The 17,422-nt window shown below is 50.2% G+C and overlaps 1 protein-coding gene across 1 annotated transcript in view; it reads right to left on the bottom strand.

Moving 5' to 3' along the window:
• Positions 1-1,743: 1,743 nt before the first annotated feature.
• LOC129556377 (phospholipid-transporting ATPase IB) overlaps positions 1,744-17,422 on the bottom strand; it is a 485,203-nt gene continuing 469,524 nt past the window's right edge. The window contains exons 36-37 of the mRNA XM_055426358.2: positions 14,000-14,091; positions 1,744-6,872 (exon numbers count right to left, since the gene is read on the bottom strand). Of these exons, the coding sequence (XP_055282333.2) occupies positions 6,775-6,872; positions 14,000-14,091 (190 nt within the window). The 3' untranslated portion in view covers positions 1,744-6,774. The remainder of the gene's footprint in view (positions 6,873-13,999; positions 14,092-17,422) is intronic.

Below are 17,422 nucleotides of genomic sequence, written 5' to 3'. Positions count from 1 at the left end.
CAGTCACTCATTCGTGTCTGATTCTTCGCGACCCCATGGACTGTAGCCTGCCAGGCTCCTTTGTGTATGGGGTTTCTCCAGGCAAGAATACTGGAGTGAGTAGCCATTGCTTCCTCCAGGGGATCTTCCCAACGCAGGGATTGAACCCACTTCTCCCATATTGCAGGTGGGTTCTTTACTGTCTGAGCCACCAGGGAAACCCATGTGAAGTGGATAGGTAAGAGGTTTTTGGGTTCTGGCCTCAGGTCCTGCAGGGAACCGTGTCCAGCATGCTTTTCTTCCTCCCTGCCCTCCACCTCCGGGATGTGTGGAGCTGCCCAGACAAAGCCAGATGGGCGGGCCACCGGCCAGTGTTCTGGTAAGGATGCCCCCTCCCCTGTGCTCCAAAGCTGACTTCTGGGCCCTCAGCTCCCTTAACCCAGGTTTCACATGGCCTGGGCCATGTGAACTGCATCTCCCAGGAAGGGACTTCTGGGGCTGTGGATGCTTGCCGGAATGTGACACTTTGTGCCTGCAGGGACATGAGCGGTCTCATGACGCTCTTGAAAATAATGTCAGGGAGGAAACCCTTCCTTCTGCCCTCCTGGGTGCTGTGGTTGTTCGGGTTCATTGACATGAGACAGGAGAAGAGCACACACATTTATTTAACATTCTATGTGCACATAGGAGTCTTCAGGAGGGAAATGAAGACCCCAGTAGCTCATCTACCATTTACAGAGAGACTGTGGGATGTGAGTAGGAAATTTAGGGAGGGAACTCGTGGAGGATCAGGGTTATTTCAGAAGATGGTCTGTCCACGCCTATGACTGCCTCCACACCCATTTCTGGTGGCAAGAATGTCCTTCTCTTCATGGTGCAGGGAGGGAGGGCCCCTTTCTCACGGGGATGCTGGGGCCTGACTGTCGGTGGAAAGCGGGGGCGGGGAGCCCTTCCCGCACCTGCTGTTTCACAGGCGCCTTCAGCTCAAGTCATCATTATGCCAGAGCGGTCCCTCTCCGGATGCCATGTTTGGACCTTCTTTCAGGACAGTGTCATGACTTCACACTTGACAACAGAATCTGAACTTCCCCATCTCAGTTTGCAAGGGAACTGGGATGAACCAAAGGGAATGAAGTAATTGAGAGAGAAGGCCTTCTGTGCAGTTTGCCCCTTTGCGTGGTCAGTCCGGCTCAGGGAGGCCTCTCAGACCTGCTTCTCATAAAGGGGGCCTGGCCTCCCACTCATCTGCAATTCAGATCGCACTGAACACCCGCCGTTCACAGTGATTCCAGGCTGTCAGCTTGGGAGGCAGAGCATGCGTGTGTGTGTGTGTGTGTGGGGGGGGGGTACGTGTGTAGTCTGTAGTTGCTGACAAAACCTCTGTGTAATAGGCCAAAGTCCCTATGGCAGGAGCTGCTTATTAGTGGGAAAGAAATTCACAAATACAGCCGGGTCCAATCATTTACTTTAACAAAAGATTTATTTGAAACAGGTTTGTGCAGACATACACCAGTCAACAGGATTGATCAAAGCCACGCATCACTATATTTTCCAGCCTCTCTACCCAAAATACCAGTAAATGCCCTTCATTTGTATTCACTCCATGAGGAACCCCCAGCTCCCCTGTTCTGGCTAAAGACTGCTGTAATTTAACAACCAGAGGCTGTTAATAGGACATGAGGACAGTAGTGAGACTTCTAGAGGGGAGGACAGGACCCCCTATACTCCAGAGAAGAGCTGCCCACTCTGCTGGGAGCCAATTAAGCGAGCGCACCCCTCCCCGAGCCCCCTTCGCTCTGCATAACCAGATGAAATCTCCCAGCCAAACGCCATCTCAGCGGTGGCAGCACAGATGTGACAACGGAAAGGATAACACGTGGCTTTGCCCAAGTGAAGGAGACGCTGCACGGTGGCACGTTCAGACCGCAGCTGGAAGGGTGACCTGTCGGGGCTACAGGCCCTGGGGGTTGGGGGTGGGGCAGCCCAACACACCTCCCAGCTCGGCCACCCGGGAGAGGGCAGGTGGAGTAAGAGCGATTGGACTTGGGTTGACTTTATTAATGGAAAACTGCGAATGCATTCCCCTGTGCAGGGACCTCGTGGGCAGGAGGGAGGCCCTGAGACAGGGCAGGTTGTCTTTCTGTTCTGTACCTGGTGTCTCCTGCTCTGCCTGTAGCTGCACGCCCAGCCATCTCAGGACCCCAGCCGGCTCCGGTCCCTCGGAAGGAAGTGGGTTCACGTCCTGACCCTCAGGCGGCCCCACTCCTGCTGGCCCTTTCTCCACAATGTCAGGCTGGCCTGGGAGAGGCTCTTGAGAAGGCTCTCTTGACCCTGGGTTTCCCCGGGCAGGGTTATTTGGATAGCGCCAGTCTTTCCACTTGCTTCTTCCTCTTCCGTCATAAATCAAAGCCACCTGACACTTTGTTCCCGGCTTTTAAAACGCACAGGTCTCCTTTCTGTGGCCAGGTCAGGAGAAATGCCGATGGGCTAATCTCGGGAGCGTGTTTTTCTTGGTCTGATGCCTGGGAGTAGATATCGCTAAGGCAACTTGGGCGAGATATTGTCACTTGAAAACGAGCCGGCCTGGGTGTCAGAAGAATCGCTCTCTTGTCTCTTTCCTGTGCCCCCACCCCCAGTCAGGGGAGCAGAGGGGTTCTACTGGGTGACAAGTATGGGTTCTACGTGGTGTGGGGACATGGGGGTGTGTGCCCCTCCTCCACTGCCACTTGTTTCACAATTCTAGCCACTTGGAGCTGATGTGGGCTCCCAGGGCTTTCTTCCCGCCGAAAGGATTCCCGTGTGCCTCACTGAGACCCAACAAACCAGAAGCCCTTTAAACAGCCGGAGCTGGAGGTCTGGCACTAAATGAAGCTCTTGTAAAAGAGAGTGGAGACATGTGCTGCTGGGCACTGGAGGAAGAAAGAAAAACTCAGTGAAGAGTCTGACATGGATCTCTTCCTTTTGGGAACACTTGTTAATTTGTCATCACATGGGATCTCAGGTCCTGACCTCTAAGACCCATTGGAAAATCTTCTAACTGTTCTCTTAGTTCTTCAAGATGGAAAGATGGCTAATATGAGGCAAAATAATTTTTCCCCAAGACTTACAGAGACCAAGAACAGACTTAAAGCCATAAAGCCTCTGCTGTATTGCTCTATTTTTAAGGAGGGGATACTTTATTTTCACTGTCTCCATCACTCATATATTTTCTAATTTAAGCATCTGCATGAAGAAATTGTTTAATGAATATGATGGGGGGTGGGTGGCATCCTTTAACTTGACCTGATAAACTCTCTTCTTTGACACAGTATTTCAGGCTCTGCTTAACCAGTTTCCCTGTTAAAATTCTTTATGGCTCCCAGGAGATAAAGGCTACATTTCAGATGCTGAGCCTAAATCACCCTTGAATTACTTGGGGACAGTGACCCTGGGCAGTAATTCAAACCCTGGCTGAAACATGTGTAGTTCTTTCACATGTTCAAAACTAAAGACCACCTTATCTTAGAGCAGAGCTTTGAAAACATTCTATTCAACCTGTGGTCCAGGATGTAAATCTCTAGGAGTGGAGCTATGATAGAAAATTCTCTTCTTTATGGCTCAAAAAAATAAAGGGTCATTGTTATAACAATGAGATGATAGACTAGAGCTTTCTTTAAAGAAAATTCAACTGTATAGTTGATAATATTATGTCCATATGCATTTCAGATATTAGTTACTTATACTCACTTTTTCATGATTCATGGTTTCTGAACAAGTGATTATAGATTTTCACTGCCAGCTTCCTACAGCAAGACCTAAAGCCTTGTCAGGGGAAAGCAAAGACCAGCAGAGCTCTCAGCTGTGGTCCACGAAAGCCCAGGCTTGCGTGTTAGGGTCTCACTCCAACTGTTAAAGTCATAGCATCTTCTTTCTCCAAAGCACAGGGTTGTTTGTGTGTGTGTGTGTGTGTTGGGAGATGGGAGACTGTAACTCTGGTCAAGAAGTCTGAAATATTCTGCCTAGAGACAGACTAGAGCCATCAGTGACACCCAAAAATTATGCCCAAGCCCCCAGACTGGTGATGACAGGCTAATCCCAACAGCCCAGCAGAAATGTCTGATTTCTTCTGCTTTCTCATCTTCTCCTCTCAGTGTGTAGGCACCCACCCATGCTCGCCGGTGCAGAGCTGAGAGCTGGGGAGGCTGCTCTCTTCCGTCTGCAGAGGCAGCCGGCACGGAGCAAAGGTTCAAGTGAGCATCAGCAGTCTGGGTACCAGACTAGCCCAGCACTGGACCTGAGAGGGATCTGCCATTTTAGTCCAATTGAATGTCAGGCCCTGCAGTGCTGACCTGCCAGCCTGTGTCATGTTCTGTGTGGCAGAGTGACAAGTCCCAGGTGGCATCTCCATGGAGCTGACAGAGTGCGGCTTAGTCGACCCACCCTGCTCCCAGGGGAGGGCTTGTGTGTGACACTCTGACCTCAATTTAAAGATAGGACAAACAACACAGCCCAAGTCGCCCCAGCTGAAGGTCATGCATCTCACACAGTGACAGCTGCTCCTCCCGGACACCCAGTTTAGTCATTTGGCTACAAGATAGCTTAATCGTGGGAGAGAATAAATAGAAAGGCATCTCTCTAGTGCTTCCTTCTCTGTGTGTCTTTCATGACTGCAAAGGCTGTTTAGTCTACTTCTCAAGAGAGCTGAAAAATATACTTCAATCTCAGAAAACTCGGTACTGTATTTCAACGTGAAAAATGAAAACCATAAAGCCCTAACAAGCGCACACTGTAATTCACAAATCTGATTCGGAAGGCTTCAAGTTCAAGAGCCAGCCAAGTGTTTGACAAAAGAATTGAGTTTGAATTCCCTTTTCCAACCAGGCTTAGTTCCCAGATGAAACCAAATCATCCTGGGTGCCTAGCGCAGCACAATCCAAAGCTTCATTTCTCCTCTGTATTTAGGACTTCCTCCTTCTGTGTGTGAAGGCGGGGCATCTGCCTGGCTTTGTGTGTTAATTACAGGCACATATTTTGTTGTGATTCCTGCCCAAGGGTCCTTAACCCCTCCTCTTGCTAGTTGCCCTAGTATTTAAAATGTCTCAGACCTTGGGGAGGGAGGAGGGGCAGTATTCCTAACCTCACCTGTTTGCTGTGGTGTTCTGCTTGCCCCGGAGCCCCCTCTGGGCTTTCATCACCTCTCGTTTTGTGTAAGCCAGGCAGATCATACTCTAAATTATCTCAATGCCCAATCAGATGCGGATGCTCTGAAAAGAAGGCGAGGAAGCAAAATGCCCCATTGTTTTATTTTGTAATTTAGCACAGCCCTCCCCAGGGGAACTGTGTCGTTTTAACCAGCAACAGCTGCCCAGAAGTATTGATGTTACACCATCCAAATAGCTGGTTTGGCAACAAAGCTGCAAGCAGGGGACATGCCTCCAGGCTGGTTCCAGGTGGTGCCTTCCCACCCGAAGGCACCTGGGTTTTGTCCTGTTCAGAAGGTGGACAAACACATGGCCACCCTGCCCTCATCCCCGTGTTGGAATCAGGGACCCTCCTGTTCAGACAGCTGCTTGCATCTAACATGGGCTGGATAGGTAGGAAAATCTGTTCAGGTAAGAAAGGCCGCTTGCTTGAAACGTCTGGAGCTCTGTTCAATAAAAACTGCAGGTCTGTGGACACTGTAGGCTGATCATGACCACTGTCTGGGCTTCGGGCTTGATTTCAGAATGCTACTGAGATTTGCAGGAAAAGCATCCTCCTTCGGTGTCTCTGCCGCTGCTTCCCTGCAGTGGCTGTCTTCCTCGTCACCCTCAGGGACCCTCACTGGGCTATTTATCCTCCCAGAGTCTGGAGTGACCGGTGTGTTCCTTTGCTGGGGAGACATGCTGTAAATTTACTCGAAATCCAAAATGTGCTCTGAACTCCCAAGAGAACGAGTGTGGGTTCTAATTTAAGCAGGTGCCAAGGTCCACGGGTCTGGAGGCCAGAAAATGAGGTTTGCGAGCCTGAGCAGGGCAGTCAGGGCTCCAGCAAGTCCACATCACCCTGACCCACAGGCCTCCTTGTCGCCAGAAAGAGGAAGATAAACACTTGGAATATACGCAAGTTGCTGTTTCTTTAGATAGAGAAGAAGGGGGGTTTCTTGCACCCGTTTCTGAATCTGGGGGAAAAGGAGGGAGTGTGAGGGTCGGAGCAGGTGCCCACGGCTGCCATGCACCAAGCGCAGGGCCAACCATGCAGTGGGACTGTTTTTGGGGTGCCTGGCCGGGAGGCACCGGGCAGGAGGAGTCAGGAGACTGTGCGGACCCCGGCGGGTCTGCCCTGCTGAGACCATGACTGAGGTTCCCAAAGTTCTCAGGTTTACCACCCAGATACCTATGTTTATGATTTCACTGCAATCAAGATGATGCCAACTTCATACCAACACAAGGGACATCAAAGCCAGCAGGCTGTCCACCTCGAGGGAAGGTTCCGTGCAGCCTGTGGAACAAACCTGCGGGTATCCGACCCCCCAGCTGGGCTCCTCATGCAGCATGAAAGCCTGTCCCTGTTCTCCCAGAGCCACCTGGACGGATGTGTAAATACTGGGGAAACATAATGGTTTTAATTTCACACCTCACAGCGCACAGTTGAACGCTTAAACAAGAGTCGGGCCGAGCACAGCGGACGAGCAGGGAGGGCATGGGGCACCCCGGCGGTCTGGGTCCAAGGTCGCCAGGGCACAGAGCGAAGGAACGGGCTAAGGCCACAGGACGTGTTGCGGTGTTATGGCTGCTGCCATGAGTCTCTTCTCGCGCTCTGGCAGGAGGCAGCATCCTACTTCTTCCTGGATTTCTGCTTCGTGGTGTCGTAGGCGCGGACGATTTCCTCCTGAGTCACGGCTCCGTGTTCCTCCTGGGAGAAGGCGTACCCATCTGCAAGAGGAATACAGGGGCCGGTGAGGAGCAGCTGCATATGGGGGGAGAGACTGTGGCTCTGTAGCCTTGGATGGGGGTCCAGAGACCTGTGACCCCCGGGAAGGGGTGGGTGCTGACACAACTGGGCAGGGCTCAGAGGGATGGCCTCCCAATAGCGCAGCCTGTGAGGCATCATCTGTGGGTCACTGGGCCATGGCTGCACTTTCCCACCACCCATCAAGGGGAAAGGCAAGTCGTCCTGTGCGGCAAACATCCCAATGCGCCCCGAGCCGCAGGCCAGTCGGTAATTCATACAGCCGTAAACACACTGACAGGAAAGGCTGGCAGAGCGCATGTGGTGCTGGGAGCCTGCCTGGCTGATGTCGCATGGATCTGGACCCGTAATAAATTACAGTGAGTGTGTGTTTGTGTATATAAAGAAAAAGATCACTAGATAAAATTGAGGAGTTTAATGATTGGCCCAGTGGCTACATAAAGACTAGATTTTACAACCAGTACCAATAATGATTTTTTTTGGGGTGGGGGGCCACGAAGCTTGTGAGATTTTAGTTCCTCACCCAGGGACTGAACCTGGGCCCTTGGCATTTGACAGCCTGGAGTTCCTAACCACTGGATCCCCAGCGAGTTCCCAGTTCCAATGATCACGACAGCAGACAATTATTAAATGCTCTGTGTCTCGGGCACTGTTGTATGTATTATGCTAAGCACACATGGCTTGTTTCCTCTTCCTGACAGCCCTAGGAGGCAGGTGAGAGTTCTTCCCATGTCACAGGTGGGGAAATTGAGGCACAGGTGATGTCATTTTTCCCAAGGTGGCAGAGCTGGGAGCCAAGCCCAGACAGGGCCCACATTCCCCGGAGCTCTGTCCTGTGTTCCTGGGACGGAGTTTGCATTCCCAGCCCGAGGCAGGACAGTCCCTCCTAACCAGCCCTTCCCACTGGAGGGACATTTGCAAGAATCCCTCTCTGCTCACCGACCCTCCTGGGTCAGGGGTCCAGAAACGCCCCACAGCCAGATAAGATCTTCTGAGCAAAAGACAACCCAGGCCAGAGCCTGCCCCATCCACACATGTTTATGGCTTACACTGGTGCTGTTATCTCATCATATCCTTTAAAGGAGAACAAGAAATCAGGAGTTTTGCCTGTGTATCATACTGGATTTCTTTTTTGTTTGAATTTTTATTTTATATTGAAGTACAGTTGATTCACAGCGTTTTGTTTTGGGTGGACAGCACAGTGGCTTAGTTATATATGTGTTCAGTTCAGTTCAATCGCTCAGTCGTGTCCGACTCTTTATGATCCTATGGACTGCAACACGCCAGGCCTCCCTGTCCATTGCCAACTCCCGGAGTTTACTCAAACTCATGTCCATTGAGTCGGTGATGCCATCCAACCACCTCATCGTCTGTCGACCCCTTCTTCTCCTGCCTTCAATCTTTCCCAGCATCAGGGTCTTTTCAAATGAGTCAGCTCTTCGCATCAGGTGGCCCAAGTATTGGAGTTTCAGCTTCAACATCAGTCCTTCCAATGAACACTCATGACTGATCTCCTTTAGGATGGACTGGCTGGATCTCCTTGCTGTCCAAGGGACTCTCAAGAGTCTTCTTCCAGTTCAAAAGCATCAATTCTACAGTGCTCAGCTTTCTTTATATTCCAACTCTCACATCCATACATGGCCACTGGAAAAACCATAGCCTTGACTAGATGGACCTTTGTTGGCAAAGTAATGTCTCTGCTTTTTAATATACATGTGTATCTATTCTTTAAGCTCTTTTCCCATTTAGGTTATTATGGAGTATTGAGCAGAGTTCCCTGTGCTATATAGTAAGGTCTCTCATTTGTCTGTTTTATATACAGTCCTGTGTACACATCAGTCCCAGTCTCCTGTCCTATCCCTCCCCCCCACCCCCATGCCATGAGTTCTGTGATTCTGTTTCTGTTTTGTAAAGAAGTTCATTTGTAGCCTTTTTTAGATTCTGCATGTATGTGACATCCTATGATATTTGTCTTTCTCTGCCTGACCTGCTTCACTTAGTATGTAAGTGCTCCTCCCACACCTGGGGAGGCAGGCAGCCACAGGGCTCTCCATCCTAAGCTGGCTGTCCCCTGCCCCGCCTGTACGGAGGATCTGGAGCCCAGGGCCGAGGCCCCAGGTGAGGAGGGCTGGTTCCAGTCCTTGCTTGGCCACAGAACTGGTGCCGTTTAAGGTTTTGGTCTCCTGGGTTTACTTTTCTGTAAAATAAATGGCCTGTACTGGATGAGGCCTTCACCTCAAGGCTTCCATGTGGGTGCCAGGAAGGGCCCTCGGCTGGCAGTGCCCAGGCCACAGAGCCCTCTCCTGCAGGCAGAACTGCTTCCACCCTTGGCGTCCTCAGCGGAGGCCTCCATTCCAGGCCAGGGACCAAGGAGCCTGACTTGACAATCAGCCCAGACAAAACAATTGCTAACTGTGTTTTAATGTGTCTTCTCTGGGGGTGGATGGGCTGGAGTGAAGGGGACTTGCTGAAATGTACAAGTAAACATTGCTTGGGAATGTCCTGTCGGGAAGAGGACCTTAGCATCTGGAGTGGTCTACTCCCTGTGGGGAAGGGCCGCAGCCTTGTCTTTTATTTCTTGTTTTCTGTTCAGACCTGCCTGCTCCTGGGGAAATCAGCTGCAGTGCCCTCCTGGGCAGTTCGACTCACAGGCTCAGGGCTGTCAGGTAGGGTAGCTCGGCCCCTCGGGGGTGGGGAGGGTTTCCAGGGAAGCTACTGGTCTGACAGCAAAGCTATTTTCCTGGAGTCCCCTCCACTGGCTCCCCCAGGGGCATCCACCAGGATGTTCTCAGCCTCAACTGAGGCTAAGTGGACTTGCTAGAAAGAAAGAATGGTGGTCCTGGGGACAAGGGTGCTCTGTGATCCAGATAAACATTTTCCTCTTGGAAACCAGGCCTGGGACGGGTTAGACCAGAACCACAGGGACACTAATCACCCAGCCAGCCTCCACCTGCCCAGCTTGAAAAAAGATTCCCCATCACTCACAGCTCTTGCCAGATGAACAGGTAACTGCCATCTGCATTCAAACGGGGAAGGGGGGGCCCTGGCTCTTAGCATTTCCCATCATCATTCATCTCTAGGAAGTCCTGAGAGCTGGGAAGGAATGCTGGGGGCCTGGAGAATACACTTGACGGCTGGTGCATCCACTTCCTTGACGCTCAGCCATGGCCGAGGACAGTGTTTGGGTAGGTGGGAGGGCAGACACACTGCTTAGTTGTTTTGTCTTCTTCTGGTAGAACATTTGGGGAAGACCATAAGATTGGGTCATTTTTTCATTATTTTGGAATAAAACATCCCTTAAGTAGCATTCCTTCGATGCTGAGCTCTGATAACATCTTAGGGAAAGTAGCTGTTTCCTGTCTGGGAGAGTCCTCAGATCTGTAGAATGTGGGAAGACCAGGGGGACGGTAAGGAGTTCAGACCAGCCAGGGAACACTGAGCTTGGGCTGCGGACATCATGTATGTGCGGTCCCTGGGAACAAGTGCTCCAGGACCTAGGCTCCTCCTTCTGGTTTCCTGGGAACACTGAGGCTGGAGGCTGCTCCCGATACAAAATGGCCTTCTCTGGGGGTGGGTGACAAGAACACCCTGCTGTCCATCAAGGTCTTATTACTAGTTGCTGACTGTCTTTAAGACATGGTGTGATTTTAGCAGCTTGCCTACTATGTTTTGTACTTGTTCATTAGAATTTTTTTGTGTGTGTGTGTCTGTCAAAATATGGAGAGTTCAGAAAACAATTCTTAGTTGTTTTAAGAGCCTTTCTGGTTGTTGCCAGACCCTGCTTGCATGGGTCCTCGGGTGGTCTTTGCTCTGCTGTCTTCTTTCTCTGGTCGGAGGCTCCACAGCACAAGCCCTGTGTTTATGGAGCCAGCGCTCCTGTTCCTCATGGGCTGTGCACTGACCATCATGCGGCCTCACAGACTGTGTGAGATGGACATCATTCCATTTTTTCTCCTCAGGTGAGAAAACAGACATTCAAAGAAATACGTGAGTGGCTCAAACTTACTCAGTTCAGTTCAGTTCAGTTCAGTCGCTCAGTCGTGTCCGACTCTCCGCGACCCCATGAATCACAGCACGCCAGGCCTCCCTGTCCATCACCAACTCCCGGAGTACACTCAAACTCATGTCCACAGAGTCGGTGATGCCATCCAGCCATCTCATTCTCCGTCGTCCCCTTCTCCTCCCGCCCCCAACCTTTCCCAGCATCAGAGTCTTTTCCAGTGAGTCAACTCGTCGCATGAGGTGGCCAAAGTATTGCAGTTTCAGCTTTAGCATCAGTCCCTCCAATGAACATCCAGGATTGATCTCCTCTAGAATGGACTGGTTGGATCTCCTTGCAGTATAAGGGACTCTCAAGAGTCTTCTCCAACACCACAGTTCAAAAGCATTGATTCTTCGGCGGTCAGCCTTCTTCACAGTCCAACTCTCACATCCATACATGACCACGGGAAAAACCATTGCCTTGACTAGACGGACCTTGGTTGGCAAAGTAATGTCTCTGCTTTTTAATATACTATCAAGGTTGGTCATAACTTTCCTTCCAAGGAGCAAGCGTCTTTTAATTTCATGGCTGCAATCAGCATCTGCAGTGATTTTGGAGCCCAAAAAAACAAAGTCTGACACTGTTTCCACTGTTTCTCCATCTATTTCCCATGAAGTGATGGGACCAGATGCCATGATCTTTGTTTTCTGAATGTTGAGCTTCAAGCCAGCCTTTTCCCTCTCCTCTTTCACTTTCATCAAGAGGCTTTTGAGTTCCTCTTCACTTTCTGCCATAAGGGTAGTGTCATCTGCATATCTGAGGTTATTGATATTTCTCCCGGCGATCTTGATTCCAGCTTGTGCTTCTTCCAGCCCAGCGTTCCTCATGATGTACTCTGCATATAAGTTAAATAAGCAAGGTGACAATATACAACCTTGACGTACACCTTTTCCTATTTGGAACCAGTCTGTTGTTCCATGTCCAGTTCTAACAGTTGCTTCCTGACCTGCATACAGGTTTCTCAAGAGGCAGGTCAGGTGGTCTGGGATTCCCATCTCTTTCAGAATGTTCCACAGTTTATTGTGATCGACACAGTCAAAGGCTTTGGCATAGTCAATGAAGCAGAAATAGATGTTTTTCTGAAACTCTCTTGCTTTCTCCATGATCCAGCGGATGTTGGCAATTTGATCTCTGGTGCCTCTGCCTTTTCTAAAACCTGCTTGAACATCTGGGAGTTCACGGTTTACATACTGCTGAAGCCTGGCTTGGAGAATTTTGAGCATGACTTTACTAGCGTGTGAGATGAGTGCAATTGTGCGGTAGTTTGAGCATTCTTTGGCATTGCCTTTCTTTGGGATTGGAATGAAGACTGACCTCTTCCAGTCCTGTGGCCACTGCTGAGTTTTCCAAATCTGCTGGCATATTGAGTGCAGCACTTTCACAGCATCATCTTTCAAGACTTGAAATAGCTCAACTGGAATTCCATCACCACCACTAGCTTTGTTCGTAGTGATGCTTTCTAAGGCCCACTGGACTTCACATTCCAAGATGTCTGGCTCTAGGTCAGTGATCACGTTATCGTGACTATCTTGGTCGGGAAGATCTTTTTTGTACAGTTCTTCTGTGTATTCCTGCCACCTCTTCTTAATATCTTCTGCTTCTGTTAGGTCCATACCATTTCTGTCCTTTATCGAGCCCATCTTTGCATGAAATGTTCCCTTGGAATCTCTAATTTTCTTGAAGAGCTCTCTTGTTTTTCCTATTCTGTTGTTTTCCTCTATTTCTTTGCATTGATCACTGAGGAAGGCTTTCTTATCTCTCCTTGCTATTCTTTGGAACTCTGCATTCAGATGCTTATATCTTTCCTTTTCTCCTTTGCTTTTCGCCTCTCTTCTTTTCACAGCTATTTGTAAGGCCTCCTCAGACAGCCATTTCGCTCTTTTGCATTTCTTTTCCATGGGGATGGTCTTGGTCCCTGTCTCCTTTACAATGTCACGAACCTCCATCCAGAGTTCATCAGGCACTCTATCAATCAGATCTAGTCCCTTAAATCTATTTCTCACTTCCACTGTATAATCATAAGGGATTTGATTGAGGTCATATCTGAATGGTCTAGTGGTTTTCCCTACTTTCTTCAATTTAAGTCTGAACTTCGCAATAAGGAGTTCATGATCTGAGCCACAGTCAGCTCCTGGTCTTGTTTTTGCTAACTGTATACAGCTTCTCCATCTTTGGTTGCAAAGAATATAATTAATCTGATTTCGGTGTTGACCATCTGGTGATGTCCATGTGTAGAGTCTTCTCTTGTGCAGTTAGTGGCAGAAAAACAATACCTAGCATTTATCAGACTCTTTACTGTTGGGCTCGGTTCCAGGTACTCTGTACGTACAACCTCAGAGAATCATCCCAGTAACCCAGGTATGTTCTCGTGTCCTTTCTGGTTTACAGGTGTAGAAACAGGGGCGTTAACTCACCTGAGATCACAGAGGGGCAGAGATGGGATAAGACAGCAGGCTGCCCAGCTCCAAGGTACAACCCCGAACCTGGGAGCCCACCACCCCGCCTTCTCCAGACTCACCCTCTCGAGGATCAGAGGCCCGGGCTGGGCTCTGGAGCCCCGGGTGGTGCTGGATCAGTTACTGCACTGACCTGAGGCTCGGCCAGGTGTCCTGAGGCAGGTAAGGCCACCACCTCCCCGAGTTCTATTCCCCCTGACTCTCGTGTCTCCTGCTCCCCTGGCCTCTGGCACATCCCCATGGACCCCACTTGGCAGAAACCAGGCCGAGCCTCCACTTGCGGGGCCAGGGGAGGCAGGGGCTAGTGATTGTCATTGCTTAGTTTGCCAAGAGCGTGGGGCCATCCTTGGGGGGCACCAGGCAAAGGCAACATCACTTTCATCTTAGAAAGAATCTGACTGGGAGGCTGACGCAAGGATCTTAACCACATCCGAGTTTTAAGTTTATGGACCATGTCATTCAGACACTTGACTGGGTCCTGGGGAATTACCTGCCGTCTGGCTGTCCCTGCCTGGAGCCAGGTACACCAATTCCACTTCTCCAGCCTGGCTGTGGTCTCCCCCCAGACCCCCTGTCCCAGGGGGCTACTCACGTGGCATGGACTGCTGGAGGGAGCTGCCCCGGAAGAGGGTGGGCGGTGTCTTCCTGCTCAGCCTCTTTAGCAGCCGGTCTCGCTCATTCATCCTGGGGGCACAGCGCACACGGTCAGTCTCTGGTCCCGCGGACACCTCCTGGAGGTGCTTGGAGGGCAACTTCAGATTGTAAGACGAAACACACCAGGAAGAAGCTGCCCCCGTCCAGAAGAACGCCCCATCTCACTAGCTGCCTATCTGTCCGCACGGATGCTGCCTGTTGCTGCTCGACTCCTTGAACTGGGTCCTCTGAAAGCCACCCTGTGTCCAGCCCACCCTGTGCAGGACACCTTGGAGCCCCACCCGCCTCATACCAGAGGGGACCAGAGCTGTGGCTCTGGTGAATGAAAACCCTCTTTCTCCGCCAGGCCTGGAGCCTTCCCTGGTACCCTGGGGATCCGGCAGGAAATGGTTTCTTTCTGCGGAACCTGATGCTTCTTTAGAACCACAGTGAACACCAAGGTGCATTTTCTTTGAAAACACAAGGATTAGGAGTTCTTCCTGCCTCTCCAGACATGATCCCCTCCAAGGCTGCCACTGCTGTGGGAGACAGAAGTCCCCCCCACCCTGAGGATGGTTGGGCTTTATGCCTGAAGACCAAGGGAGGGGGCACTTGGGGTGGTACACTGCCCTGACTTCCTCCTGTTGGGGGGATGTCACCGGGCTTTCCCCAAGAGACCACGGTGTACAGAGCTGCCCACACTGTCTGTGACGGCTGGACTGGGTCCCTCCAGACTGCACCTGTGGGAGCCCCAACCCTTCGGGATGCCAGGATGGGGCTGGATTAGGACAGGGGGCTTTTAAAGAGCTGATTAAGTTCAAATGGGTTCCCTGGTGGCTCAGACAGTAAAGAAACCATCTGTAATGCAGGAGATCTGGGTTCACTCTCTGGGTTGGGAAGATCCCTAGGAGAAAAGAATAGCTACCCACTCTAGTATTCTTGCCTGGGGAATCCCATGGACAGAAGAGCCTGATGGCCTACAGTCCACGGGGTTGCAAAGAGTTGGGGATGGCTGAGCAACTAGTATTAAGTTCAAATGGAGTTGTTGGGGTGACCCTAATCCAATCTGACAGGGTCCTTATGAGGAGCGGCGATTAAGACACACATACACAGAGGGACGGCCAAGTGAAGACACACAGAGACTGCCTTCACCCGCAAGCAGAGGAGGCCACCTCCGGAGGAACCAGCCCTGTAGACACTTGCTCGGGGACTTCCGACCTCCAGACCCGTGAGAAAATGCTGCTGTTGTTCAAACCATCTGCTGAGTGGTACTTTCTATGGCAACACACACAGCCCCCAGTCTGCTCTGCCCCGCTTCCCATGATGGAAGTTGGAGGAGAAGCCGAGGTTGCCTGTGGTCCAGGCCTGAGCCCAGGGCCCACTTAGTGCTCCCCCAAGGGCCTGTGCGGTGGGGGCAGGGCTCAGCTCCTCTCCACAGACCTACGAGCTGAATTTCACTGCTCACTAAGACCGCAGTGTCTGATTATCTTGGTTGGAAGCATGAGCCTCAGCCTGCCCACCTCGGGAAGACATCCAGTGAGAACAGGCGCTTCTTTCTCCCCTCACACTGCTTCTTCCTGCCCTCTCGTCTCTCCTTCCAGGGAAATGAACTGCCCTGGGCCCTCTGAACCACCGCCCTGAGCCACAGGGCTGAGCAGATGCACCATCCACAGCTCCCAGACTCTCTGGGCATCACCGGTCACTGCGGTCTTCAAGCAGGTATGCTGATCAAGGTGCTTGGTTATTCATCAGCTTGACTTACTTTCACACACACACTCAGTCTCCACTTGCACTCCTGTACCAAGTCCTACAAGTGCTGGAAAAGCTCAAGACAGAAAGGGGTATAAGAATAACATTTACCACTTCCAGCATTCTGCTACCTATATATGGTTTGAAAGTTACCTACTCACGAAGACTTAGGAAGAAAGGTGAAGAAAACACAATCAAATATTTACTTTGGTTAATTCTGCTTAATAAGAAGGAAAGAAAGGAGAACAGATTACTCAGGAGAGAATAATTTAGGTCTAAAAAAGAGAACTCTTGACAAAATATTACAAACCAAATTCAGCAGTATAATTAAAGGATTATATAACCTTACCAAGGGCTTTCCTTGTGGCTCAGTCAGTAAATAATCTGCCTGCAATGCAGGAGACCCAGGTTCAATCTCTGGGTCAGGAAGATCCCCTGGAGAAGGAAATGGCAACCCACTCCAGTATTCTTGCCTGGGAAATTCCATGGACACAGGAGCCTGGCAGGCTCCTGTCCATGGGGTCTCAAGAGTTGGACACAAGTTAGCGACTAAACTATCACCAACAACCTCACCAAATGGGATTTATCCCCAAATGCAAAGGTGGTACAACATACAAAAATCAGTCAATATAATACACCACGCTGACAGAATGAAAGAACAGTATCAACGATCACCTACATTAACATAGAAAAATCATTTGACAAAGTCCAATGCCCTTTCATAATAAAAACACTCAGCAAACTAAGACAAGAAGGGAAATCCCTCAACAGAGCATTTATGAAAAACCCACAGCTGACATCATACTCTGCGGTGAAACACATCTCTCTCATGATCAGGAACAAGACAAAGCTGCATGGTTTTACCACTTCCATTCAGCAAATTTACTGGACGTTCGAACCTAAGCAGGTAGGTAAGATTCCAATAGAAATGGAAAAATTTATCCTAAGATTCATATGGAATTGCAAGGGACCCCAAGTAGTCAAAATGATCTTGTTACAACAGAATTATTGGACTCATACTTCCTGACTTCAAGATTTACTATAAAACCATAGTGAAAGTGAGTCACTCAGTCGTGTCCAACTCTTTGTGACCCCATGGATTATATAGTCCATGGAATTCTCCAGGCCAGAACACTGGAGTGGGTAGCCGTTCCCTTCTCCAGGGAATCTTCCGAACCCAGGGAATGAACCCAGGTCTCCCATATTGCAGGTGGATTCTTTACCAGTTGAACCACAGGGAAGTCCAAGAATACTGGAGTGGGTAGCCTATCCCTTCTCCAGCGGATCTTCCTGACCCAGGAATTGAACCGGGATCTCCTGAATTGCAGGCAGATTTTTTTACCAACTGAACTACTAGGAACTCCTGAAATTTATAGGCATATAAATCAGTGTACTGTAGTTAAGAGCCTAGTAGTAAACTTGCACATCTATGGTTGGCTGACTTTTGGCCAAGGTACCAAGACCATTCATGAGGAGAAAAAAGTCTCTTCAGCAAATGGGTCTAGAGTAACTGAGGTTGAGCTCTTACCTGCAATCACATGCAAAGAGTAGCTCAAAATGGGTCAAAGACCTAAATGTAAGAGCTGTGGTTGTTGTTCAGTCACCCAGTCATGACTGACTCTTTGCGACCCCA

Source organism: Moschus berezovskii, chromosome 13 (assembly GCF_049115385.1).
Source record: "Moschus berezovskii isolate FMDL1 chromosome 13, NW_MosBer_1.0, whole genome shotgun sequence".
Taxonomy (NCBI): Eukaryota; Metazoa; Chordata; class Mammalia; order Artiodactyla; family Moschidae; genus Moschus; species Moschus berezovskii.
Note: the sequence above shows the minus strand (reverse complement) of the source record. Positions and strands in the feature narration are given on the sequence as shown.